The sequence below is a fragment of the Aethalodelphis obliquidens genome, unplaced genomic scaffold, assembly GCF_003676395.1.
Source record: "Aethalodelphis obliquidens isolate GAN/ISIS:26980383/991018 unplaced genomic scaffold, ASM367639v1 scaffold47, whole genome shotgun sequence".
Classification (NCBI taxonomy): domain Eukaryota; kingdom Metazoa; phylum Chordata; class Mammalia; order Artiodactyla; family Delphinidae; genus Aethalodelphis; species Aethalodelphis obliquidens.
In genome coordinates, this window is record NW_020837991.1 from 13,392,559 (window position 1) to 13,419,824 (window position 27,266).

Consider the following 27,266-nt stretch of genomic DNA (forward strand, 5'->3'; position numbering starts at 1 on the left):
TTCTTGGAAATCTCTTAACCCTCCAAACCGCAGCTTCTCATTTGCAAAGCTGCAATAAAAGTAATATATATTACACAGAATTATAGTGAGGATTAAATGAGATATAGGCACTTTACCACTGCATGGTATATATGAATAGTACTCAAAACTTCAGCCACTGTCAGTGATAATAAAAATGTGATAATTTTAACACTAAAATTATTTTCCTTTTATAATACTAAAGTTACTTTGTAATTTTGCTACAGGCCCATCAGACTTATCTTCTATGACAGATGTCAGCCTGGGCAAAGCCATAAATTAGAATTCAAGAATCACTGATGCTGAGAAATAGTTTTACATAGAGCGTGGTCCAAAGACTAGAATCATGTTATAAATGCAAAATCTGGACCCCATTCCAGGTTCACCAGGTTAGACTTTACTTTATAACAATATCTCCAAATGATTCATATGCATGTTAATGTTTAAAAAACAAAGGTCTAGAAATAACTGTCTAATACAGTAGCTCCTAGTCACGTATGGCTATATCAGTTTAATTAAAATTAAAGGAAATTGAAAATCAGCTCCTCAGTGACACTAGACACAATTCGTGTTCAATAACCACATGTGGCTGGTGTCTACGATATTGGAAAACACATACATACAAGCTTTTCTACCATTCCAGAATGTACTATTGGACAATACTGATCTAGAGCATCTTTCCTAATACTCAGTAGGATACGTTTCTATAGGTAGTAAAAGATATTTTAGGAAAATAAATCTTAGTAATCCAATAAGATTGTTTAAACCCCTAACTTTTCACCAAACGCCTTTATACATAGTACAAAAATACTCATCTGAACTTACCTTTTATTTTTTTTTCACTCGGATTAGAAAACTGAGGGTCAGTTAAGGGAAGTGGCTTGCCTCACGTGCAGGTGATCATTCTCTCCAGAGATTCCCAGCCCTATTTCTACGTTTATGTCCTCCTGTCACCACCCCCTCACATTCATAAAGCCCTCATTTCCTCTTGCCCTGAATATCAGTTCTCAAGACACAGCCTCCCAAGTCACCATGGCATGTCAAATAAATACAGTTAGACCTAAATCATGACCACCCCCTGCTCAGCCTTAAAATTAAAAGACCAAAGGGAGTCATAGTGGAATTCAGATATATTCAGACAGATGAGAAGAGCTTTCTCTTGACAGGCAGTCAGGAAAGTGAGTGACAAGAGAAGGAACACTTAGGACTGTGTTGGGGATTACAGTATCTCTCGCCTCCAAAGGGCAGCTCAGTGTTGTTTCTTTGCTTGCTTATTTGTTTTTAATTAGAGCCTCAGGTTTTGCAGATAAGCAAACAAAGGCTCAGAATAAAATATCTGAATAGACTTCACATGGCTAGGAATTCTCAAACTTGAAATTAAACCCAGAATGTATCATTTTTAAATTAATTTTTTCTAGTTTTAGTGAGACATAATCAACGTAACATTGCACGAGTTTAAGGTGTATGTCCAACATAATGATTTGATATATGTATTGCAAAATGATTACCACAGCAAGTTTAGTTAACATCCATCACCTTATATAGCTACAAATTTTTTTCTTGTAATGAGAACTTCTAAGATTTTCAGCAACTTTCAACTTTCAAATATACAGTGCAGTATAACCATAGTCGTCATAAAAACAGAAAAAAAAACAAACAAAAAAACAAAAACAAAGGGCAGCTCTGAAAGCCACCATTCCCAGGAACCACTACCACAATGCAACTTGATCAGACTTTATTTTGCTAAATCATAGAGAATGGCTTTTCACCTCCCTGTGTGCAATTATTCTACTTCATCTTCTCCACAGAGAGCTATTTGAAATTATCAAACTGTTCTCTTCCATCCTTCAAAAACACCTGGACCAATTTGTTGGGACAAATCGGACAAGCAATGTTGGCTGACGGGCAACTTCGCTGCTGGTGAATGGGGTCTGACATTCAAAGCTCCACAGGGCTTGTAGAAAGTTATGATAAAGTTGCTTGGTTGCAACGTCAAGTGTAAAGTTGGTTGCAACATCAAGTGGAGACCCAGACTGCACCATTTTTGTAAGGTCAGGATGTTAAGCAAATTTTTGAGAACTTGGAAATAAAACATAATTATGATTGCGTGTCGATCCTTCTAATGTCAAGACTGAGGAATTTCTAATCAGCCCACACAAGGATTATACAATTTAAGGAGAATGTCTCTTTCTTAGACTTACCATTTACTTTTGACATAGATCCAAAGTCTGTAAAGTTAGATGTTAATTGTAGAAGATAGATAGGTTACAAAAAATTTCTGTCTGCTATAAAAGATAACCACAAAGGTTATCATTTAAATTCCCTATTGGATATTAACCAGTTTTGGATCTAATTTTGCAAACTTTGTATGCCATTGTTTTCCTGACTATATAAATCTCTCTTCCTCAAACGCTTTATAAACTAGCTTTACCATCTTGATGGCTCCTTTATTAATAAGTTAAGTCCTTGACATAATGTTCCCTGTATATTTATATGAGATCCACGATTTCTTACTTGATAGGGATCAGTGCTGCTTTACAGGTCGCATATAATATACAGCATCTCTTCTCATTCTCTGCCACTTCATCCGAGAAATGAGAAACCGCAGAAAATCGAGGCTTCACACAACCATTACACACATGACCACCTGCTCTTTGATGCTTCCCGATAGGATTGATATATAATAGATCTGATCTTATTAAGCCTACTGCCTAGAAAAAATTTTTAAATTAAAAGAAGAACTTTTAAACAAGCTGGAACCTTCCCATGTTAATTCTCATCCACCTTTACTTCTCTGACAAGAACACAGACAACCAGAAATGACTTCCATGATCCCATGATTGAGTGAGTCTCCTACCAACTCCCAACCTAGAAGTAAGGAACTCTGGTTTCTAATCTACTCCAGTTTCTAAATTCATCAGTGGGTATGACCTTGAACAAGTTAGCCTTTATCATTCTCAGCTGTCTTATCAGTAGACCAGGTGACTTAATCACCATAGTTAGTTAAGCTTTTCAAAGAATCACATCTCTTATAGGGGCAAAACTAAAGGAAAAATACATTATATTGTTTAAAACGCTCAGAGTCAGAAACAGGGACACATAGCGCTTGCTACTACTAATAATTACCACATATGGATTTTATGCTCGCAATCTATTGGTTCCCATGCTCAGGTCATTTAATATGAAACTGCAGCATACTCATAAGAATAGATATTTTCCCCTCAAAAATTGGCTTTAGGGCTTCCCTGGTGGTGCAGTGGTTGCGAGTCCGCCTGCCAATGCAGGGGACACGGGTTCGTGCCCCGGTCCGGGAAGATCCCACATGCCACGGAGCGGCTGGGCCCATGAGCCATGGCCGCTGAGCCTGTGCGTCTGGAGCCTGTGCTCCGCAATGGGAGAGGTCACAACAGTGAGAGCCCCGCGTACCGCAAAAAAACAAAACAATTTGGCTTTAAATATAATTCAGCAGACAGTAATGATAGCAGTTCCATGTTATCATATTTACTTAATTTTTTTACCACCTATATAGCCTCTTGGTGCTTTGTGACCTCCCTGAAACACCTTTTCCTGTTACAGACCGACTTATTCTAGAGTTTATATAACAATTATGGGCTTGTTATGCTGCATAGCTCCAAACCAGCAATTTTGTATCATGATGCTTTTGTCCTGGTTTTCGCCTTAACTAAAATCGCCTTGTGTGACGAATAAGCAATACAAAGCTGACATTTCTGAGCCCAAGCAGCTAATCCTAGATTGTATTTACCTATTTTCAAATATTTGCACCGTCTGTGATTCTATATTAGTTTTTTTTGGATTTGCCATTACAGCTCAAGGACTGTAGCTCTGAATAAGAATGAAACAGTACTCCAAATGTAGACTGTGTCAGAAGCATGAGAAGGATTTTAACCATTGAATGGAGGGAAGAAATCAGGAAAGGCAAATCCACATTCAGTTCTCCACCTTCAGAATGCAAACTTTGTTGATTTTTCTGCGCTTATAAGGAATATAAAAATAAGTGGATGCCATATATTTTACTGACCAACTCCTAATCCATGTTTGCTCTGGAGCCGGGATGAATCCATATAATCTCCATGTCAAAATAAAACAAGAGCTCAGTATTAAAGTTGCTCTGAAGTTTAATCAAAGTAACAGAGAAAAAAGCTTTAAAGCTGGAACCTCCAATCCAGTGAAGCTTGATTGCCCATCCCTCTGCCTCTGTCTGGTAGAGCAGCCCAATACACATCAAGGACAACAACAACAAAAAGCACAGCCACTTTCAGCATCCCCTGCTTAATAAACCTATCTCATTGCTAGTCTTCAGAACAATTCTGCATGGTAAGAATCATCCCATTTCCAGATGAAGTATTAAATTCAGAGAGAGACTGGGTAACTTGCTCAAACTAGTAAATAGAGTTTAAACTGAGGTTAGATTAATAGAAAGCCATAGTCCTTTCCACTAAAAAGAATTCTGTGTGACTCAAAACTACTTCTTGCTTATTTATTTTAGCAGGTAAAAGTTTCTCTGGTCTGGTATTAGAACTTGGGACTCTGACAAAATTATCACAGCTTCTAGAAGCAGCCCTGTCTTCCAAGAATTCCAGCGAATCAGAAGCCTGTTGTTTCTATTAACTTATCAAGAAAGCTCTAAAATTCACCTTGGTGCTTTCTAGGGTGCCAAGTGCATACCAAACGTAAAATAGATAGCTAGTGGGAGGCAGGCGCATAGCACAGGGAGATCAACTCGGTGCTTTGTGACCACCTAGAGGGGAGGGATAGGGAGGGTGGGAGGGAGGGAGACGCAAGAGGGAAGAGATATGGGAACATATGTATATGTATAACTGATTCACTTTGTTTTAAAGCAGAAACTAACACACCATTGTAAAGCAATTATACTCCAATAAAGATGTTTAAAAAGTTTAAAAAATAAAAAAAAAGGGATTCATCCAATCACTCGTCTATTCATCAATGAATTGCAATTTCAACTGCTGAAAGAGGGTCAATGGGTCCTCTTTCATGCTGAGGGGAAGAGAAGAGGTTTAAGAATGCCTGTGTCTTCATGTACGGTGAGAGATGCTGTCGTTTCCTTGGAAGAGTGCATCTCACAGGTTACTCTCAGGATGGCTTTAGGACATTGGGGTGACTTCTTGCCATGGCAAGTTGGAGAAGATGCATATGCGGTTCTGTGAAGTTTTGCTGCCAAGTGCCAAAAAGTCTAAGGACCACTGGCCTAGAACCAACACATCACACTGGAAAAACCAAGAAATGTCAAGTGAGTTTTGCCTACAGATTCAAAGCTTTTAAGAACATTAATTTAAAAAACAAATTTTACTCTGACATCAAATGCTAAGGAAGGTGAATGTGCTACCAAGAAACTCTCAAAGGCTCTGTATCAATAGCTGACTCTGGCAGCAGGACACATGAAAAACGGCCATTGCTGAAAAGACCCCAAATCAATTATTGCTTCTGATTCTAACAAACTGTGTGATCTGAGACAGGCCACTCACCTCTGCACTGACTGTCTCCTGATTTGAAAACAAAGGCATTAGATTCAGCAATCAGAACAGTTTCTCAAAATGTTATCATCATTTATGACTTTATGGCTACTTGAAGGGAGAATTCGGATGAGCAAGGCCACTATGGACATCGCTATGTCCATCACTATGGACATAGTTTAGACATCAGGGAATCAGTCTTGGACAGAAACTGGATCTCAGAAATACAGAAAGGTAGAAAAAACTGGATTTGGATTTGGAGATGACGCAGATGCAAAGGGAGACAAAGGAATCAACATGACAATCCTGTAACGTAAGAAGCACTGATTCTGTGAGAACAGACATTTGTAAGGAGTGGCAGATGCAAAACACCCGTAATGCCACTGTGGCACTAATGTTCGGTAAACCCCATCTAGAATAATTATAAACAACCTCCACAGATGTGAATAAGGGTGAGTCTCTTCCATTCCAACTCCAGGTTCAATTCACACCTACCTATCACTGCCAACATGATTGTCAAGAAACGGAATACGCTTAATTCACAGGATCAGAGAAAAGGAATAACTTTATGAAGATGATGAATATACCGTCAAACTATATTTTCTTTATATCTTAAAACATGTTTTGTAGTATTCTAAAAAGAAACAAACCAGTGAAATGCATGGTCTTTTTCCTTAAAATCACTAAAAGCTAATAGAGTCGATAGGAACATCTATTCATAAATTCATAGATCCCAGGAAATGTAAATTATATGCTAACCTAGCAAAACAAATGACCTATTTCTACAGTTTAGAAATTCTACATGAATTTAAGATTTTTCTATAGATTTTTGACCTCTATTCAAAAGGTGTCTTGATTCCTAATCCTGGATTCTGTGTCTAGGTGAGAAGAATCATTATGCAAGTTTATGAAACATTGATTGAAAGGGTTGCTTTATTTTTAAAAAAAGACTTTCTAGCACTTGTTTCAAAATATGTGAAATGAAAAAAAAAGTCCATGTCTTGCATTAATTAACTCATATCAAAACCTTTCCTGGAGGTGAGATGTAATTAATGGAAGCGTGAGTATCAGAATTTTCATTTACTCCATTCCTCTTGCAAAAAGTAAACCCATGTACCAATGACAGGAAAGGCCTGCTTCTACCCTGTACAAGCATTATTAATGAAACTTCGAGTGGTCTCTCTGGTCCATTCTTTGAAAATAAATCACAGGAGAGCCTGCCATTCAGGTTCTCAGTGATATAATTCAGATTTGTCATATTTATGTTTTCAGAGCAGAGACTTTCAAATGGAAGAAGAAATCGAATCTTCATTTAGATCTCAAAAGGGGGCTGGGAATAAAGATAATCAACGTGGCTTGTTTCCTCACTTTTCTTCATTTGCTCTCTTGTAACCTGATACATAGGTTTTTGCATTGACCTGTTAAAAATTGATAAGTATGATAAATTACAATAATATTCAAGTCAGATAATATACACCTTGGCTAGAGAATACATAGGCAGCTTGACTTGGCACTTCCAGATCTGAAGTCAGTTTTGATTATGCACTTTTCTTAAATTTCAACTCAACATATCATCGGCTCCCATATGCAAAGAATTTCTAAGGAAATTCAATCGTTTCTGGAAACCAAACTTTTGTAAAGAGAGTATTAAACCGTGAGCACTTCAAAGAAGATCCTAAACAGGTGAGCAGCTAAAAACAGGAGAAATCAGTCAGGTTGTTAAAAATTTTTACCTAAAGCCTTACAATAAACCGACTGTAAAATACCCAGTATATTTAGATCATAAGTATGTATGTGTACGTGGTGTGTGTACATATGGTGATGTACACACACCACACACACATACATATATATTCAGCATTTTCATCAAGGTAAATGCAAAATTACCCTTGCAAAAGAATGAAATAATCTTCTTAGATGATTGAGAGGCATAGTAGCGATAAGAATAAAAATACTTACTAAGTGCTGCCTTGGGCCAGATATTGTACAAGCCCTTCATACAGACTGTCTCTCACCCTTGCCGCACTCTCCCCATCTACTTCCTCTAAAGGTGAGGAAAAGGTTTCAGAGGGGTTAAAGCATTTGCCTTACACTGCATGATAAAGGGAAGAAGAAGGATTCAACCTGCAATCTGTTGGACTCTGTTTTCAACCTTACATCATGTTGCCTTCTTCCCCAGAATATAATTAAATCTGAAAATCATTTGGCAATTCCAAAATATATTGTACAATAAAATGTACTGTTCTGGTTAATGGAATAAGCATGTTATCTGAAAGTTGGTTTCAAAATTATTAATGCTGGGCTTCCCTGGTGGCGCAGTGGTCGAGAATCTGCCTGCTAATGCAGGGGACACGGGTTCGAGTCCTGGTCTGGGAGGATCCCACATGCCACGGAGCAACTAGGCCCATGAGCCACAACTACTGAGCCTGCGCGTCTGGAGCCTGTGCTCCGCAACAAGAGGCCGCAATAGTGAGAGGCCCACGCACCGCAATGAAGGGTGGCCCCCGCTTGCCACAACTAGAGAAAGCCCTGGCACAGAAACGAAGACCCAACACAGCAAAAATAAATTAATTAATTAATAAACTGCTACCCCCAACATCTTAAAAAAAAATTATTAATGCTTTAACAATTTTCAAATAAACCACGGGATGACAAACTTGAAAAGAAAATGAAAATCATTTTTTATTCTGTAGAAGATATTACCAAGAGTGCTGTTAACATCAATTATAGTTTAAAATAAAATGTTTATTTTAATCAGCTTTGGATACAAGTCAGTTTTCTGTATTTGGCCTGGCAGTGGGTGTTATATTTACCATCACATATGGGTATGTTTGAAACCTTGGAGACTTAGGACGGCTTAACTAAAATGAATCTACAGTAGAGGAGCTCTCTCTTAAGTGTCCCATTCTTTCCACTGAGCCTACTTCCCAGCTTTCTCTACTATCCTGGAAATGACAAGCCCTCCTTTAGTTAATACGTAACAAATGATAAGGATGTCTCTATCAGGCAGGGGAGGGGGGTGATAGGTGCACAATTTAAAAGCCTTGGAAAACAGGTGTTGTCTAGGTGGAGAAAAGTAAAAGGAGATTAGTTATTGCCAAAAAGCTTGTGGATCAGGTCAAGCATAAACTTTAACACAAGAGTGTGCTGGGAATAATCAACACTGAGCTGTAAGACTTCTCAAAGCGAGGCCGCATACACGAGGGTGGAAACATTTCTAACTCTACATGAAGACGTGTTTATGAAGAAGTTTATATTCCCTCCATTATTAATTTGCCCTTTTTTGGAGCCTTTACAGGTCTTCAGTTGGGAAGAGCTCCACCCTTTGCTAGTTGACATATGTCTTCGTACATATACCCCCGTTATAATATTTCAGTAAGACGTGGACTTGATTAGAACACACGAAGTCACTCAGCAAGTATGAAAATATATGGAGGTAATTTTAATTGTCGCAACATCGAAAATGTTGTGTGTATTTAAATATTGCATAGGAATAACTGTAGAAAAATGTGTATAAAAAATCTTTCGAATTATGCTAAGCCCAATATTGGGTCACTCAGTCTCACCCCCAGTGATGGTAGGCGCACCCACACTGGGCTCCCTGCAGGGGGTTCCACTACTATGCACATTCTCCTGAATGACTGAAATGACTGAAATCTCACCTCCTGAGATACTTCTATAAGTCACACCCCTTTTTTCTTCAAACTTCCTCTTTCTCCATGCTAATTACCAATATGAGTGCATTACATTGAAAACAATATGCGTATTCAGCAGCTAATTCCCCTGTTAGTGAGAATTAGCCAATGTTTACTGTCAGCCTGGTCCCTTACAGCGTAGGACAGTAAAAAGTGAGTTTTGATTGAGTGGAAATAAGGATGTTACAGAATATTTTGAAGTCTGCATTTCTGCCAAATCAGGCTAGATGCCTAACCCAATAATTTTTATTAGATTATTAAAATATTTTTATGCATGTGCAAACTCATATGTAATCATACACATATGTGTACTAAACAATGCAATACTCAGTAAAATGTTAAAATAATATACCAGCTGTAGGTGATTCAGTGATCCTCTAAGCTTTGTTTTCCCCTAGGCTCCTGTTCCTAGACTGTAAATTAATGAGGGTATTGGTATGAAACAAACATTATTCAAAAGCTTTAACATATTATTTCATTCAGTCCTTACCACAAGCATGTAAAGGATCTGTAGTCACCTCCAGTCACAGATGAAATACAGAAAATGAGTTATCCTGTCCCCCAAAACACAGCAATGACTGGCCAAGCTGAGATATGAACTTGAATCTGTGCTTTCCAGTGCATAACCTATAGACAGTAGTAAAGAAATACTCCTGGTTGACGGCACAAAAGCTCATAGTCCTAGTTGCAACGTTCTAGTTTTGTGTATGTTGGTAAACTGTAAGTAAATCTAAAATATGCCTATAAGTACTAGAAGCTTAAAACATTATGTAATTATAAATGATTCAAGGAATGAAAACTGGGAAATAGCTTTATTTTTACTCAGAGAAATTTGGTTTCAGTGTTTTGTTTCCAATGCAATGCACTTCATAAGATAATGCAGCATTAATATTTAATAATACAATTTTCTTTAACTTGTTTTTAATATAGTTTAACCTTTCTTAAATGTGCAATTTGCTCAGTCTTTGAAATAAACAGAGAGATTAGAAGCTTATAAGCAAGGAATGCTTTGTGGTATGTTCTAAACTCAGCAGATACAATGTCATATATATGCAGTAAGATAAACATAAAATATATATAATAAGAAATTGAGGGATGGTAGGAAACGTATAATACCTCCTAAGTTATAAAGACTTCTACATAGCACCTGCATGAAATGTCTTTCATAACCAAATCATATAGAATTCTTCCACCAATAAGATAGTATATATTTTATGTTGAACGTTTAGAAGTAATAAACCTTCTATTAAATAAATTTTTTCAACATGGTTTCTAAAAGCTATTTTTGAGGTTCTGAGTTAAAAACAATACTTTATAAACTAAATTATAACATGTTTATGTATTAGTAAGGGAAAAAAGGAAGAATAACTTTTTTATGAGTTCATTAAGCATACATTTGAAAATTTTAATCAGGTTTGCTAGACCAAAGTTGAAATAAAAATAGTGAATCCTAATTTCTTTATGAAAACATTTTAGGTTAATGTTACATAAAAGTCAAATGTATCATAGGTATTTTACAAAAGGCATTTTATACATTACATATTTAATCGCAATTCTGATCATGAATTATTTCATCAAGAGGCTGCTATGTGCTGAACTGTAAGTGACTGGATTTCTACCAGAATGAGTTTTGTTGTTGTTGTTGTTTATTTTTTTATGCATAACTAATGCTGCCTCTACAGCCAAAGAGTTGTTTATAAAAATACACTTTTTAGTCATACTTCAGAAAGTGAGGTTACGGGTTTTTTCCTTGTTTGTTTTTGTTTTTGTTTGATTTCGTTTTTTTTGGAGCCGAGGACTGTCAAACATTTTAGGAAATACTTTTCCCCATTGGACTCAGCAAAAGGGTGCCACCTGGTGGCAACGCGGGCAAATTCTAAACCAGGTCTAACTATAAAAATGTACTCGTTTAGGAAGCCTTGAAAGTCTCATCATTACCAAGGGCAAATGATACGAAATTTTTTTTTAAGTTCCTATGTACTTATCAGGGTATATCTGGTTCTTTTTATATTATTTTAATCAATAGAATAGATATTAAGTTAACTTTTAAATTTCAAGAGATATTATTTACATTTATAGTTGAAGCTTTAAACAAATTCTTTACTTTATAATCACGGTAAATTTGTACACACACATACATAATATTTGCAATTCTTCTGCATTATGCTAATCAGAGTGTGTTGAACTATAACTGTGTAGAGGTTAGAGGTGGAGCTTTTTTTTTAATTAATTTATTTATATTTTTTATCTTTGGCTGCATTGGGTTTTCATTGCTGCTCGCGGGCTTTCTCTAGTTGTAGCAAGCGGGGGCTACTCTTTGTTGTGGTGCACGGGCTTCTCATTGTGGTGGCTTCTCTTATTGAGGAGCATGGGCTCTAGGTGCACAGGCTTCAGCAGTTGTGGTTCATGGGCTCTAGAGCACAGGCTCAGTAGTTATGGTGCATGGGCTTAGCTGCTCCGGGACATGTGGGATCTTCCCGGGCCAGGGCTAGAACCCGTGTCCCCTGCATTGGCAGCTGGATTCTTAACCACTCTGCCACCAGGGAAGTCCAGAAGGTGGAGCTTTAGACTTAAATGAGCTTATTTTTCTTAAGTGCCATAGACTAGGGCTATGTCTCATCTCTACCACTTATGAAGTCAAGGTTGATCAAGTTGCTTAGTTTGTTCAATCCTCTGTGTTCTCATCTCTAAAACAGGAATAACAACAAGACTTAACTCAAAAAGTTGCTTCGAGGATCAAACAGAAAAATGCATTCATTGGATGTTAACTTATCAACCCAGAGGACAGTACTCAGCACATGGCAAGCATTCAGGAAGTGATTTCCAAACCTAATAAGTTACAACTAGCCACTCAAGATTTTGTATCCCTTGATGTAAAATGGATATTGATTATACGCTAAGTGGGAATGACTGTTTCTACCAATAGCTAACATTTATTTTTAGACATTTTGTAAATATGGAGTGTCATAAAAACAACAGAAGTAACTGTTATAAACATTTATTTAACCAATGAAGCTTTAAAGGCAAGACTACTGAGATAATAAAAATATCTCCAATGATTCAGAACGTTAATAAAAATATTCACTTCCTGTTATTCTTGCTGCAGCTGCTCCCAGAGGAAGGGCTGCCTCTGGTCATGGCACCCTGTACCAGAGCAGATAAGATGAAACAGGGACGTCCGGCTCTCTAAAGGACCATCACAACAACCAAATTATGTGGTTCATAACCATTTCACCCAGAGGAAAGACTATGGTCTTCTACGGCGCTGTAAGTGGCAATGGGCATTTGATGGCATCAGGACAAGGCATCTTTGAGATTTCATAAACATCTCTACCACAGAAAGCACAGGACCTTTCTGACAACATTCAAAAGCTTAAATCACTCAAAATCAATACCTACTAAGTGACTAGTTGGAACACGCCCCTTATTTAACCATTAAGTAGAACTTCATAAAGCTACAGTTTTAGATAAATTTGTGAATCTTTTTTTTTTCCAGAAATATCGCAGAAACTTGAACAATCAGTCATGTCTATATGGAGGTATTATATCTAGGACCACATGAGAGTTGTCTGACAACTGCAGAATTAGGTCACAATGACTAATACTGTTAATAAAAATTTAGTAATCTTAGAAGAAATAGCTTAAGCACTGACAGCAATTGTCCACATCATCTGGTCATGATTTCACATGTCAAGCTTTAGACAAAGAATAGACTACATATAGGTATTTTCTGGGAGTGCTTGGAAAACCTCCAATGGGATGCTGCCATGTATATTTCAGTCTTTCTTTTCCCTTGAGAAATCAATCTCTTTCATTTTAACTCAAGTGTAATATGCATACCATTGACATTTTAAAATCATGTCAGTGCTCAGAAAGGCACTTTAAAAAACTCAATTAAAACAAGAGTTCTGCAAATGGCCACTCCCTGACTATTCGAAGTGACCATAAACAAAAACGCACACTAACAAGAGAAACAACGGATTCAAACTTGAATCTCTGTCTTTATATGAATTTCAAGTACCAGATTCGTTCTGACAAAAGGCTTTGCTGTCCATATACTACTTGTCCACCATTTACATATACATTTTCAGCTTCTGTGTGCTCTGCTTTGCTTCTTCTTCCCCACCTCCACCACCACTGAACTGTCTGCAGCACCTCAAGTAACCAGCTGGTGTCACAGGTTAGTGAGCAAAGATTTCACGTGGGGACTCTCACCTGACAAATCATTCTTACTGGTAGCATCATTCCAAGAGCAGTAGAGAGGCTCAGTGGCTTGTTAATGAAGTTTAAGGGCTGTCAGTCTGAAAGAGGATATTAAACCCACGTTCCTCTCCTGAAATTATTTTTATAATCTGCTAACCAGTTGTTACTTTGTGATGTGTGCAGGAGGGAGCAGGGAAAAGAGGTATGAGGGGAAGGGACATATAGTGTAATACAAATGTTTTAATAATCTCATATTTATCTCAGGGTAGGGAGCAAAGAGGATGTTTAAGAAAACAACTGCTTTGTAAAAACTGCAACATTCATCCCAGTAAAGGGATGGGGAGCTGTAAGGCATTGAGTAATCCTCACCACCTGTGTGAAACATATGTGAGGGAAATGAGAAGGGGAGGGAAAAGGAGAAGAGAGAGGCCACTAGGCAGAAGCGATGACCAGGACTAGAATATTAATAACAGCAGCCCTGGCGTCGCCTCCTCTGCCCACCCCCACCCCGGCCACTCAGGACGATTTGGACAGCTCCCCTTCACTAGTTCCTCAATGCTTAGAATATGCGAAGAGCCGAGATGCTACTGGAGCCTCACTGTTTGCACCCCCTTCACCCATGTCTAGCAGTGAGCTAGGAGTGTCTCTGCCAGAAATGCGTCGGGTGGCCTTCAACAGTGCACTCGGGGCAAAGGGACCATCTCTGTACCCCGGCGCCTCCCTTCTCCAGCTCCCTAGTTATCAGCGGACCTAAGTGTAACCCTCTAGGTTCAGACTCTCTAATTCAGGTAAACGTGACAGCATCTCGACCCGGCTTCTCACAGCCGCCCTCTTCTTTGCCAGGGCACCTCGGCGCTCCCGACCCTCCAACTTTGGGAAAAAGCGACACCAAACTCCCGAGTCACCCCAATCCAGGGACAGAAACGAGGTGGAGATTCACCATATGGTCATGCTACAGATCCCCAAAGACCGAAACACAAAGGGGATGGCCGGAGCGGAAAGACGGAAAAGCAATTAAAATAACCCTCAGCCAGCACAGGGCACCTCATCTCTGCAGACACAACACATCTGGACCCAACAAATCACTAAAGACAGCATCCTCCCAGTTCCCCCTAATTATGCCTTTTTGCTCCAAGCTCCGTTCCAAGCAGACCACCTCAAAGGTTTGCGCCCCCGTCCCCGTCTCCTCAAAGGAAAAAAGAAAGGAACGGAAAAACTCTGCCGGCCTAAAGGTCATTCGCCTACTCGGGTAGCTTTGGCCAGCGCTCGTCTCACGAGCTACGTGAAGACAGGGCTCGAACCCAGCAAGTGGACGCCTCCAGGCGCGCAGCAATTCCTCCAACGTGCGTTACTAGGAGCCAAGAAGCCCCCATTCCTTGGCCCCGGCCACCTCTCCCTCCCTCGCTCGGGGGCCCTCCCGCTGGGGTTCCCTGGGCCACCCCAACCTTTACCTCTCTCCCCCCTTCCCCGCGGCTCTCCACCGTGCGCATCCTCTCGCCCGGCCCCGGAGCGCGCTCAGATGCTCTAACTTCCTGCGGAGTCCATGCATGAGCTGAGGAAGAGCCTTGGAACTGGGGCGGAGGGAGGGTGGGGAGAGGGAGGCGTGGGAGCCGAGCCCGGGAGGAGGGGCGGGGGGAGCGCGGCTTGCAGTCTCCCTCCCCTGGCGGGCCTGGCCGCAGCTGCCAACTCTCACCTGGTCCGCCGACTGAGCCTGGCTCGCCCTGGCCCCCGGGGTGGGCTGCTGCTCCGGCTTCATGGCTGTCATCGCCGGCGGCCCGCGTTGGCGCTCACTTCCTCGCGGGCACTTCAGACTCGGGGTCCGTCACTTGGCAGCGATCGCATGTCACAGGCGCCCGACGCTCTCCGAATTGGAGGAAGGGAAAGCGGCAGCGACGGGGTGGGGGGAGGGGAGCGATAGGGAAGGGAAGAAGAGCGGCACCAGGCAGGCTCCCCGCTTCGGCTACCGCAGACCCTCTAACTCCCCACTCCCCCCGCCCCTCACCACCCCAAAGCGCTGAGAGCCTTGGAGACCAGACACCAGCAAGAGACAAGTTAGTGGAGCGGCGAGCGGCGGGCGAGCGGCACCTGACCGCGCTCGAGCTTTGTCTCGCAGTCCCGGAGGAGCCGGGCTCGCATTCTACCGCAGTCCGCGCCCCCCGCCCACCCCCCGGGGCTCCCCGCGCCGCGCTCAGCCCGCCAGGTGGAGCAGCCGGGCGCCGCGCTCCAGCATCTCCCCAGTAACCGCAACGCAGGAGAGAGCCCTGCGCCACGCGCCAGCTCCCCACACGCTCGACCAAGGCTGCCAGGCTCCACGGGTCCCCTCACCACCCGCCCAATCCCCCCGCAGGCTCCTGCTAAAACCCGGAGAAGCGGAGTGCCAGCGTGCAAAGCCCTCGGTGGCTCCAGCGCTGCCATTGGGCATGCTCTAGCGCTCCGAGAAGGCAGGGGGCAGCGGGGTACTGGGGGTCCAGAGCCCCATCCGGGCCACCAGCACCTGTCGGGACCCAAGAGGGTGTCATTGCTTATGACCCGAGGCTTTGCGCCGCCTGATTTGGGTCAATGGGCAGGGGTCCTTTAGCCTCCAGCCTGGATTCCCCTGCTAGCTCTCTGGTAAATAATGCCAGTGGAATTCCTAAAGGTTGAATAAAAACAATAATGATGATACTCTGGTACTCACATTTTTCTTTTTTTCTCTCTCTCTCTCTTTCTTTGGACACGTAGAAAACCCTTCAAATTTTAAGTTCCTTTGCAGCCTTCCCTTCGCTCAACACAACTCTCTCCCTTTCAAAGTTTGTTTATTGAGCACCTATCCTGTGCCAAAAACACTCTCCAAATTCCCCGCCAGCAGGGAGTTCACGTTATAGTGTGGGTACCAGGAGCCCGGAGCATGGATACAAATCAATGAGTCAATGTAGCTCTTTGGAGGCTGAATTCCTGTGGGTATAACAGACAATGTCCATCAGTTCCATCCATATGTGCTAGCACGTGGCTTTCCCGGGCTGCTAGAAAGGACCCGCCCAAAGCAGATGGACAAAAAGCATTCTCTGAGTCTCAGGCACAGGCTGACCAGAGACAAGGTGGGAGGAGTTAAATATCCCGTATGACTGGACTTAGAACATGGGTCGTGAGGAATTTTCAGCAGAAGGGACCTAGCATATGTGGGGGGGAGGGGAACAGAGTAACCTTGAGTCATGTTTTTTTGGCTAAGGACCAACTCCATCCTTGTCCGAGTCACCTAAGTCCAAGAACTAGCCACCTCCTAGTTAAGGGAATGTTGTAGGATAAAAGGAATTGAGCTCCTGCCCTGTTAATTCCTGAAACACGCATTGTCATACTTGTCCTAAGCATTAACTGTCCTAAGCCTTTAAGATGTTTTTTTTTTTAAAGAAAGCAATGTTCACCAGATTTCTGTAGATTAGAGAATAAAAATAAAATGACTTTCTCTACAAAAAAGGTAGTATTTGACTGGAGAGAGAGCTTGCTTTTCAAAAACAGATAGTGAAGTGCATATTACTAGTGACCTGTAATATATAGTGTGTTGGTCCATTTTGATAGAAATAACTTTGTGATAGGAATAACTCTGCTAGTTGTAAAAGTACAAAACAAAATTTTCAAATGAAACAATAGTAAAATAGCTGTTGAGCAATTCATCCATTAAATCTGACAATCCAGGTTTTCCCTCACATGTAATATTTTCAGAGAAAGGGAGCTACATTAAAAGTATTTCTGTCTTTATATTTTGCTCTTCTCTTCATTATTTCAGTGTATTCATCCTTTGAATGTGTTTCTATTTTGGACAATTGACTTGACTTGCAGGAATTTAGTTACGTGCAAAGATTTCTGTCCACATGGGACAAGTATAGACTGGAGGGAATTATCCTCATTCTATTTAAGATTACATATTTGATTGAATTAAGATGTTCAACTTGCATCCATTTTCAGTATTCAGATAAAATTCACTTGGGTCACAATTTAAGATATTAGTTGTATGTTTCATGTATAATGTGTATTTGTGTACATATATCATTTTTTTTGAAGGAAAGCTTCTTTGATTTAATTTGAGTCTGTGTCTTTTTGGTGGGTTCTTATTTTGTCTAAGATAAGAACATTATGTTGTAGCTGTTGGGATCTAAGTTAAGGGCATTAATTAAAACTTAATCACAGGTAAACTGATGTCCCCAACTTAAATACACTATTTTTTGAAATGTGATGCCCTTGAATTACAATGTAGGATTTTCTACTTCATTTCTTATTGAAGAAAAAAGTCTACTGTTCAAGAAGAAAAAAAAAATACCTTACATTCTGAGAGAATGTCTCCCGCTGAGTTTTGTATGGTTTCTGATTATAGATTATCGTCTAAAAAAATAAAACACTAATTTACAATCAAACATCTACAAAGTTTTAAAACTACTCAGTTAGATATAATCCTAGTACAGTGTAGAGAAGAGGACCTGTACCAGATTAGACGTTATCAGATTGGCAGCTGCACCCTAGCCCCCATCACACATAGAGGTATGGGCCAGGGTTAAGTCACTTATGTCCTGCCTCTGCTTCCTTATATGATAAAATTCAAAACTTTCGACTAGGTGACCATTAAAATGTCTTCTTTCTCTAAATTTCTTTGACTATATATTAATTTTATGGAGCAAAAGACTATCATCGGAATGATAAATTATACATGTTTAAAACTTAGTGAGACAATTAAGTACTTATACAAATACCCCCCAAAAAAAAAAATCAGTAGATAAGTAAATTACTTCACAAAGGATCCTTAATATCCACCAAACTTTCCCCTGCTCTCTAGTTACACATAAGTGTATAGTAACAATTCTTGTCTGGATAATATTTTTAGAAATCTGAAAATTAAAATTAATTTATTTACAGATTATCATTTCTGAAAAGTAAAGGTCTATTAAAGGAGAGATTTATAAAATATTTTTGATGCGGACCATTTTTAAAGTCTTTATTGAATTTGTTACAATATTGCTGCTGTTCTATGTTTTTGGTTTTTTTGCCACAAAGCATGTGGGATCTTAGCTCCCTGACCAGGGATCGAATCCGCACCCCCTGCATTGGAAGGCAGAGTCTTAACCACTGGACCACCAGGGAAGTCCCAGATTTATAAAGTATTTTTGAGTACTTTTTTCATGTATTATCTTTGATGAGCTAGCTCATGGACAACCACTCATTTTATAACACTCAGGCGATGATAAAGGAAGTTTTTCTGCAGATTTCGTGGAATGGAATCAGACTCTTATAACTACAAAAACCTGAAGAGATTGCTCAGCAAAATCCCCTCTATTTTGTTTTATAAATATCCAAACCTTGCAACATGCACATATTATTCAGGAAGATTTCCAGGATTCAGACTCCACTATTCCCTTCCGAAAATTTTTACTGCCTCAAATCCTAGTTTCAGGTTCCCATGTAGACATAACCCACTATGTTGCTTCCTCAATATATTGATTTAAATTTCCCAAGTCGCTCAAAAACTTTCTCCATATACAGCATTGTGACCATTTGTGATGTCTTTCTTTCCTTGATATTTGATTCTTTAATAAAAGTGTGATGCCAATGCAGTACATTTCATCTTACCTAGAAGTATTAATATGAATAATTGAGGATAGGTTATGAGATTAAATAATAATTAAATTCATTGAAGATTATCGTTAAAACGCTTAAGCGTCAGTGGCAAACATGGGTTGTTCCAGAATACTTAGGTCATGTGTGCTGCATTCAGTCTTCCATTTCAAAGAGTAGACCCAGGACCATAAAATCCCACATGTCCTCCAACAACCAGTAACAAATAAAGCCTGGCTAAACCCTGATGTGTTAGAAGACAGAGTCCCTTGAGAATTTATGAAGCCGGGGAAGCCTTCACAGACAAACTCTTCAGTTTCAGATCAATTACTTAAGGCAAATAGGGCTCTGTAAGGGCTGATTGCCTGAAATCTCTCCCTTCTTTTTCCTTCTCTCTCTTTCCTGAAGTAAATCTGCAATGTCACATAAAGGCCACTTCGATGAGGATTTCTCTAGCATTAGCCGGTCCTCTATTGAGTGTCCATAATGAGCACAGCATCAGAAAGACAGTTCATGAGCTGTGCCTTCAGAGACCTGGCCTGAAACGTGCCCAATTAGCTTTTCGGAGATCAAGAAATAGCTTCAGTTCACATATTCCGCTATCATTTGCTTTCGATTTATAAATCATCTCTACTCACCTCAATCAGTTTCTTGAATTCCCCAAAGCGCGTATCATGTCATTGGGCAGAAAACCACTATGCTGAGCAATCCTCAGAAATAAGATATATATTGGAAGCTCTAACCAGTAAACGATCATAAAAATATATTAATAAAAAAGAAAGAAAAAGAAGCAGGGTCACTACGTATTTGAGTGATATCCATGCACACTGCTCATCCAGTTCTAAGATGCTCTTGGCGTTAATTTAACTAAACTTGTTGTCAGTCTCTGTCTATGATAGGAACTTTCCTGTTGTAAAAATTCATAGCCCAATTATGATCTCTGGTGGAAGCAGACAGAGTTGCAATACCCTGAGAGCCATTCTTGTTGCTCACTGGAGACCAGAAGATATTGACAAACTGCTCATTCGCACTGAGACCCAGCGCTGTACAGTCCCCTTCGTTGTTACATTAACACACCTCGAATCTTCCTTTACCCCCAACAGCCCTCTGTGCCATATCATATATAAGGGTATTAAGACAGGGAAACAATGAACGTGACTTTTCCCATGTAATATTTCCTCTCCAACGTATAGCTGAATCACAACACCAAAACATCTAGATGTGGGCAATTTACCTGTTATCAGGATTATTTTTACCTAGATGCTTTCAAGGGATCTGTGTTTATTTATTTGATTTTTTTAAAGAGTAATTATTTAATGAATTGGTTGTTAGCATTGTAAAAAAAATACCTTCTCTTTCTTTTTGTTGATAATTTTTTTTCCTGATCTTCCTATTTCTTTAGAAATGAAATCAACTTTCCTGAATCAGATGTTGTCCACAAATGACAGAAAGATTGTCAGATGTGGAAGAGTACTTAGAAACATTGGCATAACGTTTGTTCTTTTCAGATAATGTGTCTGTGATAGATAAATTTCTCTGAACTTGATATTTCTCACTTTCTAACCAAGGCTTGATTTTCTAAGGATTCAAAATAACCTCTTTATCTTTTGTCCCTGGAAAGTACATTATAATTGAGACTTCTCCTACACTCAGACTTCATAATGGTTACCTAACTTCTTTCCTTATATAATTCCCAGAATAGCACAAAGCACATTTCCCATTCAGAGAAATATTTAATAAATTGAAAGAGAAAACTTTTACAGTGAGATCTTGACTAATTTTGGAGAGAAGAGAGAATTTCCATCTTTTGTGCCGATTTCACCATGCTAAATGTATTTTTAAGAATTTAGCACTAGATTCAAACTCCCTTATGAATTTTCCTCCTGAAAACAAAAGATAGTCTAGTCTAAGATTTAGGTGAAAGGGCTCCAGACGATTCACTAACATTAAAGGGCCCCTGGCATTCTTCTCCCACTACTACCACTAGAGTTTCTACCACTAGAAATTCTTCTTCTATCATCTCCAAAGGAAACTGAGGCCAAGTCCTTGGATTCCCAGCCAGTCCTTTCACCCCAGAGTCATTTGTTTAGATTTTACAAATATATTTTACAAATATTTTACAAATATTTACAAATATTTTACAAATATTTTACAAATATTTTACAAATATAGTTCCAGGATATCTTGGGGTGTGACCTCTATTGAAATGAGGCACATAAAATACATCTCTCATCACTAACCACTATTTAACTCTGTTTAACCTATTAGCCTAGATGGGTTGCCTGCTATTTTTGTAGATCACTTCTTATATCCTTATATTCATCTATTTATCTGTCACCTACATCTATCAATATTTGGGACGATAATTGAGTCACTTAATATCTATCTTATCAATTTAAATATTTATTAACTCTGTGTATCTTTATTCAAATCTAAAAAGGAGAAAGAGGAAGAAGAGATCAAGGAAAAGTGGGAAGAAAAAAAGTGGGGAAAAGACAAAAGAATGATTTCTAAAGCTATCAGGGATATTTGGGTATATTAAGTCTTTTGTATTTTTGTTAATGTTTTCATAAGAATTGTGAAATACCTTAATTCCTTTTGGTTAGGTCTTAAGTATAGCTCCTGCCATTGTTTTATTTTACGTATTCATACAATTTTAGAAAGCATAGTCCAAATTTTAATTTCCTTATCCTCTCTAGTTGATTTATATCTGATATTTTTCAACCAATATTAAGCCTATATTTTCTTGTAATGTTTATCATTTTTGCACTTAACAATTGACTACACGCATCAGTGGAGGAGGTCGAGAGAATCTATACTAAATATCACAGTTTATACAAATCAATGACTAGAGAAATACCATTTAATTAGCTATTTTATTGAGTCAGCAGTGTTGATATGTGTTTAATCCTACTTGATAGGCCATCAAAATAGCCTCATAGGATGGACGGGCAGTCTCTCTTGTGGTCTCCTACCCCTCCCTATGGAGAAGCCATCCACCCACTTGTCCATCTTCCCAAATGAAGTTGATGTATTAGGACTCAGCTCCTCTCACATCCTTTCCTAACTCAACTTCACAGAGACACTCCTTGTTAACACTACTTCTGGTGTATAAATCACTGCACAATTTATGCCTTTATTCTGTACTAGCTTGCTCAGAATCCTAATTGTCACAAGAGACATTTTATCTTTCTACTACACTGTAATTTGCGGGGGTTGGGGGAGAAATCCTGTTGGGGGCAGAGGTACAGTTTCTGTGTGTGCAGGGGTTGTGGGTAGGAGTCTACATCAGTCTCGTTGCTTAAGAAAAGGGGCCTTGGAGGAAATATACTTTGAAAGAAAATAATTCTTCTCCTCACCACTTCAATAGAAAGCCCTCTCAGAATCTCCTACGAACTTATTTTTTATTTAATTTATTGAACAGTGTCACCCAGGGAAAATACCTTTTCTCTGTCTCCCTGTTGTCTCAGAATATTTTACCTTTTTCTACTTAACATGTAGGAATTATATAATCTTGATAATCCTCTGATCTGCTGAGTCTGGATATGGGTGAAGACTCACCAGATACTGCTGTGTTTCAAAACATTAAGTGGAAGCCAAATAAACTTGGAATTTTCCACTGCTTATGAGCAGATATTATGTGTTATAAAATACATAGTATTTTACAGTGCTGAGCCTCCAGTGCTGAGAACTCACAGGGAAAAATGAATTTGGAGATAAGCATTATATTGACAATGCCGCTCTTAAGGTATTCTATCTTCCCCCTAGGATATAAATCTTATACTGAATTTGAGGAAGGAGGAGCTATACTGGGTAAAATTATGAGGAAATGTTGACATTGAATACAATGTTTTGTCATCTTAATATAGTTTGAATTTCTGTAGCCTGTTCCACATAATGCCAAAACTACCACAAGGTCGATAGAATCTTCTAGAATTATGCCCAACCTCAGAGCATTTTCATTTTTGTTTTGCATCCTCTGCAAACATTTTAAACAAGGTTGTTTGTCTGATTTACTAGTCTTTGGACCACATATTCAAAAAGAGGGTAATAGGAATTACCATAGGATGAGATACACAAATAATAGCAAGAAGGGAAAATATATAACCTTATAAATGGAAAAGAGAAGATTTGGACCTCCACTTAAAATGACAGAACAACTTAGTACCATTTAGTGTTGTGGGGGGAGGCGAAAAGGGGCAAGCATCCCTCTGCAACTCAGTAGGATCACAGAGTATAACCATATTATAGCATAGTAAAGTTGATGGTCAAAATGACGATTCAAAAAAAAAAAAAAAAAGGAAAATTGGCTTTGCATACTTTCTTTAAAAGACAAGGTTATTTGGGGAAGATGGACTGTGGTGATGCCCGCATGCGTTTAGGCTGGATGAGAACTAGACATCCAAACCAAAAAGCACAACATTTACAACAAATCCAGATAAGAAAACACCTCTACTAATCCCTAAATACCAAAAAACGCACAGTCTGAGTGCCCTTGGTATCTATATGGGAGAAAGCAGAGGGAAGCAGTAGGGCAAATGACATACCTACAATCCCAAAATATTCAAGGAGAGAGCCCCAAAATAGTCAGTGAACATTCACCAGAAAGCACAGTGTGTCAATATAAAAATAACTAGGAGAGGTTTTGTGCATTCCAATAGTGAGTGAAAGGAAAGGGACTCTGCTGGGAGTCGATTTCCCATCGAGCTCTCCCCTTTCTGCAGGTCTCACTGGCCAGAAATGGTCTTTTGTTCTAGAGTATCTTTTAAAGAATACTTGTATAGCAATTATCCTGGAAAGAGGGAACAGTGTCTCTCTCTGGAACAAAGGGAAAGCATATTTTCTTCCCATTGTAAGAGATTTGGTTTTCTTAAGCTTAGGATTCCTCTTCTATAACCCACTGTGTGAACCAACGTCCATCTGGGTCCAATCACTCACCTCCATGGGACTTGGGGAAAAAGAGAGCTCACACAAATATGATGATATTTATGCTCTTTGCTGTACTAAAGTAGTAAAGTTCTTTGTCTCTGACCCAAGAGTCTCATATTTTTTGAAAATATCCATAAAACTGGTAGGTTAACTTGTTAGCTTGTAAGCCTTGTAAAATCTCAGACACTTCATAGCTCTTAACAAGCCAGGGTCAAAGTCTAAGGTGGCTAGAGCAGCCTAGATCCTTTGAACTTTTAAAGTTGACTTGCCAGGGCTTCTTTCAAATACAGGACCCCATGATAAGGAAAAACTACTAGAAGTGGAATCAAAATTGAGCAGAATAAAAATAATAGAGATGAAGGAAAGAGAAAATACAGACCAAAGGTGAACAGATCCAGGAAATCTAAGAGCACAAGACATTATATATATATATATATATATTAGCACTACCTGAAAACAAAACAGATTTAATTTGAAGTTAGAAAACCTGTCTGAACTTTTAACTATCTAAAAGTTCAAGAAAACTACATTCATATATAAAAATGAGTAGACAAAAAACTATCACAGTTAAATTCCATTTAAAGATTAGCCTTAAAAACAAACTTCCTACAAGAATGAAAGGGAATAATATCCCAACAGATCAAGGATTGGCAAACTATAGCCCACTGACCAAATCCAGCCCACTTCTTATTTTTATAAATAAAGTTTTATTGGAATATAGCCATGCTTATTCATTTATAAATCGCCTATGATTGTTTTTAAGCTGCAATGACAGTGTTAAGCATTGTGGCAGAGAACAAATGACCTACAAAGCGTAAAATATTTACTTTCTAGCACTTTACAGGAATTTCACCAACTTCTGCTATTGACAAAGAAAGTTTTCCAAAAAAGTCATGCTCAAAATATTTTCAAAACTATAACACACCATTGCAACATGAGCTAAAGGAGATTTAAAAAATCATACAATATATGAAAAAGAACAATCAGAATTTTAAAAACTCTGAAATAAAGGGACAGAACTCAAGAAAGAATTAGAAATTGTTGAAAAGTCATTAGAAATAAAGACTACTCTAGGAGTAACATAAGAGCAACTAAGCACAACAAATGATACTCCAAGGAAAATCAGGTGGGAAGGAAAAAATGATAAGAACCAAAGAGAGTTTTCAAGAGAAGATGGCGTAAGAGTAAGACGCAGAGATTACCTTCCTCCCCACAGATACATCAGAAATACATCTACACGTGGAACAACTCCTACAGAACACCCACTGATCACTGGCAGAAGACCTCAGACCTCCCAAAAGGCAAGAAACTCCCCACGTACCTGGGTAGGGCAAAAGAAAAAAGAATAAACAGAGACAAATAATAGGGACGGGACCTGCACCAGTGGGAGACAGTTGTGAAGGAGAAATGGTTTCCACACACTAGAAAGCCCCTTCGCGGGCGGAGACTGCGGGTGGCGGAGGCGGGACGCTTTGGAGCCACCGAGGAGAGCGCAGCAACAGGGGTGCAGAGGGAAAAGCGGAGAGATTCCCGCACAGAGGATTGGTGCCGCCCAGCACTCACCAGTCCGAGAGGCTTGTCTGCTCACCCGCCGGGGCGGGCGGGGCTGGGAGCTGAGGCTCGGGTTTCGGTCGGAGCACAGGGAGAGGCCTGGGGTTGGCGACGTGAACACAGCCTGAAGGGGTATAGTGCGCCACGGCTAGCCGGGAGGGAGTCGGGGAAAAAGTCTGGAGCTGCTGAAGAGGCAAGACACTTTTTCTTCCCTCTTTGTTTCCTGGTGCGCGAGGAGATGGGATTAAGAGCGCTGCTTAAAGGAGCTCCAGAGACGGGCGCGAGCCGCGGCTAAACGCGCGGACCCCAGAGACGGGCATGAGACGCTAAGGCTGCTGCCGCCGCCACCAAGAAGCCTGTGTGCGAGCACAGGTCACTCTCCACACCTCCCTTCCGGGGAGCCTGTGCAGCCCGCCACTACCAGGGTCCCGTGACCCAGGGATAACCTACCCGGGAGAACGCACAGCGCGCCTCAGGCTGGTGCAACGTCTCGCTGGCCTCTGCCGCCGCAGGCCCGCCCCGCACTCTGTGCCCCTCCCTCCCCCAGACCTGAGTGAGCCAGAGCCCCCGAATCAGCTGCTCCTTTAACCCCGTCCTGTCTGAGCGAATAACAGACGCCCTCCGGCGACCTACACGCAGAGGCAGGGCCAAATCCAAAGCTGAACCCCGGGAGCTGTGCGAACACAGAAGAGAAAGGGAAATCTCTCCCAGCAGCCTCAGGAGCAGCGGATTAAATCTCCACAATCACCTTGATGTACCCTGCATCTGGGAAATACGCGAATAGACAACAAATCATCCCAAATTGAGGAGGTGGACTTTGGCAGCAAGGTAGATTATTTTTTCTCCTTTTCCTCTTTTTGTCAGTGTGTATGTATATGCTTCTGTGTGAGATTTTGTCTGTATAGCTTTGCTTGCACCGTTTGTCCTAGGGCTCTGACTGTCCGGTTTCTTCTTCTTAATAATTATTTTTTTTATTTGAATAACTTTATTTTATTTTATCCTACTTTATTTTATCCCCTTCCTTCCTTCCTTCCTTCCTTCCTTTCTTTCTTTCTTCATTTCTTCCTTTCTTTCTTATTTTTTCTCCCTTTTATTCTGAGCTGTGTAGATGAAAGGCTCTTGGTGCTCCAGCCAGGAGTCAGTGCTGTGCCTCTGAGGTGGGAGAGCCAACTTCAGGACACTGGTACACAAGAGACCTCCCAGCTCCACGTAATATCAAAAAGCGAAAATCTCCCAGAGATCTAAACTCAACGCCAAGACCCAGCTCCACTCAGCGACCAGCAAGCTACAGCGCTGGACACCCTATGCCAAACAACTAGCAAGAAGGAACACAGCCCCATCCATTAGCAGAGAGGCTGCCTAAAATCATAATAAGGCTACAGACACCCCAAAACACACCACCAGACGTGGACCTGCCCACCAGAAAGACAAGATCCAGCCTCATCCACCAGAACACAGGCACTAGTCGCCTCCACCAGGAAACCTACACAATCCACTGAACCAACCTTAGCCACTGGGGACAGACACCAAAAACAATGGGAACATGAACCTGCAGCCTGCAAAAAGGAGACCCCAAACACAGTAAGATAAGCAAAATGAAAAGACAGAAAAACACACAGCAGATGAAGGAGCAATGTAAAAGCCCACCAGACCTAACAAATGAAGAGGAAATAGGCAGTCCACCAGAAAAAGGGTTCAGAATAATGATAGTAAAGATGATCCAAAATCTGGGAAATAGAGAAAATGCAAGCTACATTTAACAAGGACCTAGAAGAACTAAAGAGGAAACAAGCAATGA

General features: G+C 40.1%; 1 protein-coding gene across 8 annotated transcripts in view; it reads right to left on the bottom strand.

Annotated features, from left to right (window-relative positions):
* Positions 1-27,266, bottom strand: part of DPP10 (dipeptidyl peptidase like 10) — a 1,275,593-nt gene that overhangs the window by 633,116 nt on the left and 615,211 nt on the right. The window contains exons 1-2 of one of the 8 annotated variants that reach the window (XM_027082598.1): positions 15,102-15,191; positions 14,860-14,979 (exon numbers count right to left, since the gene is read on the bottom strand). The exons of 3 other annotated variants lie outside the window; for them this stretch is intronic. In XM_027082598.1, the coding sequence (XP_026938399.1) occupies positions 14,860-14,979; positions 15,102-15,173 (192 nt within the window). In that variant the 5' untranslated portion in view covers positions 15,174-15,191. Of the gene's footprint in view, positions 1-14,859; positions 15,020-15,101; positions 15,198-27,266 lie in introns of those variants that run through there. 4 more of the 8 variants (XM_027082609.1, XM_027082601.1, XM_027082600.1 and 1 more) reach the window with 4 other exon arrangements.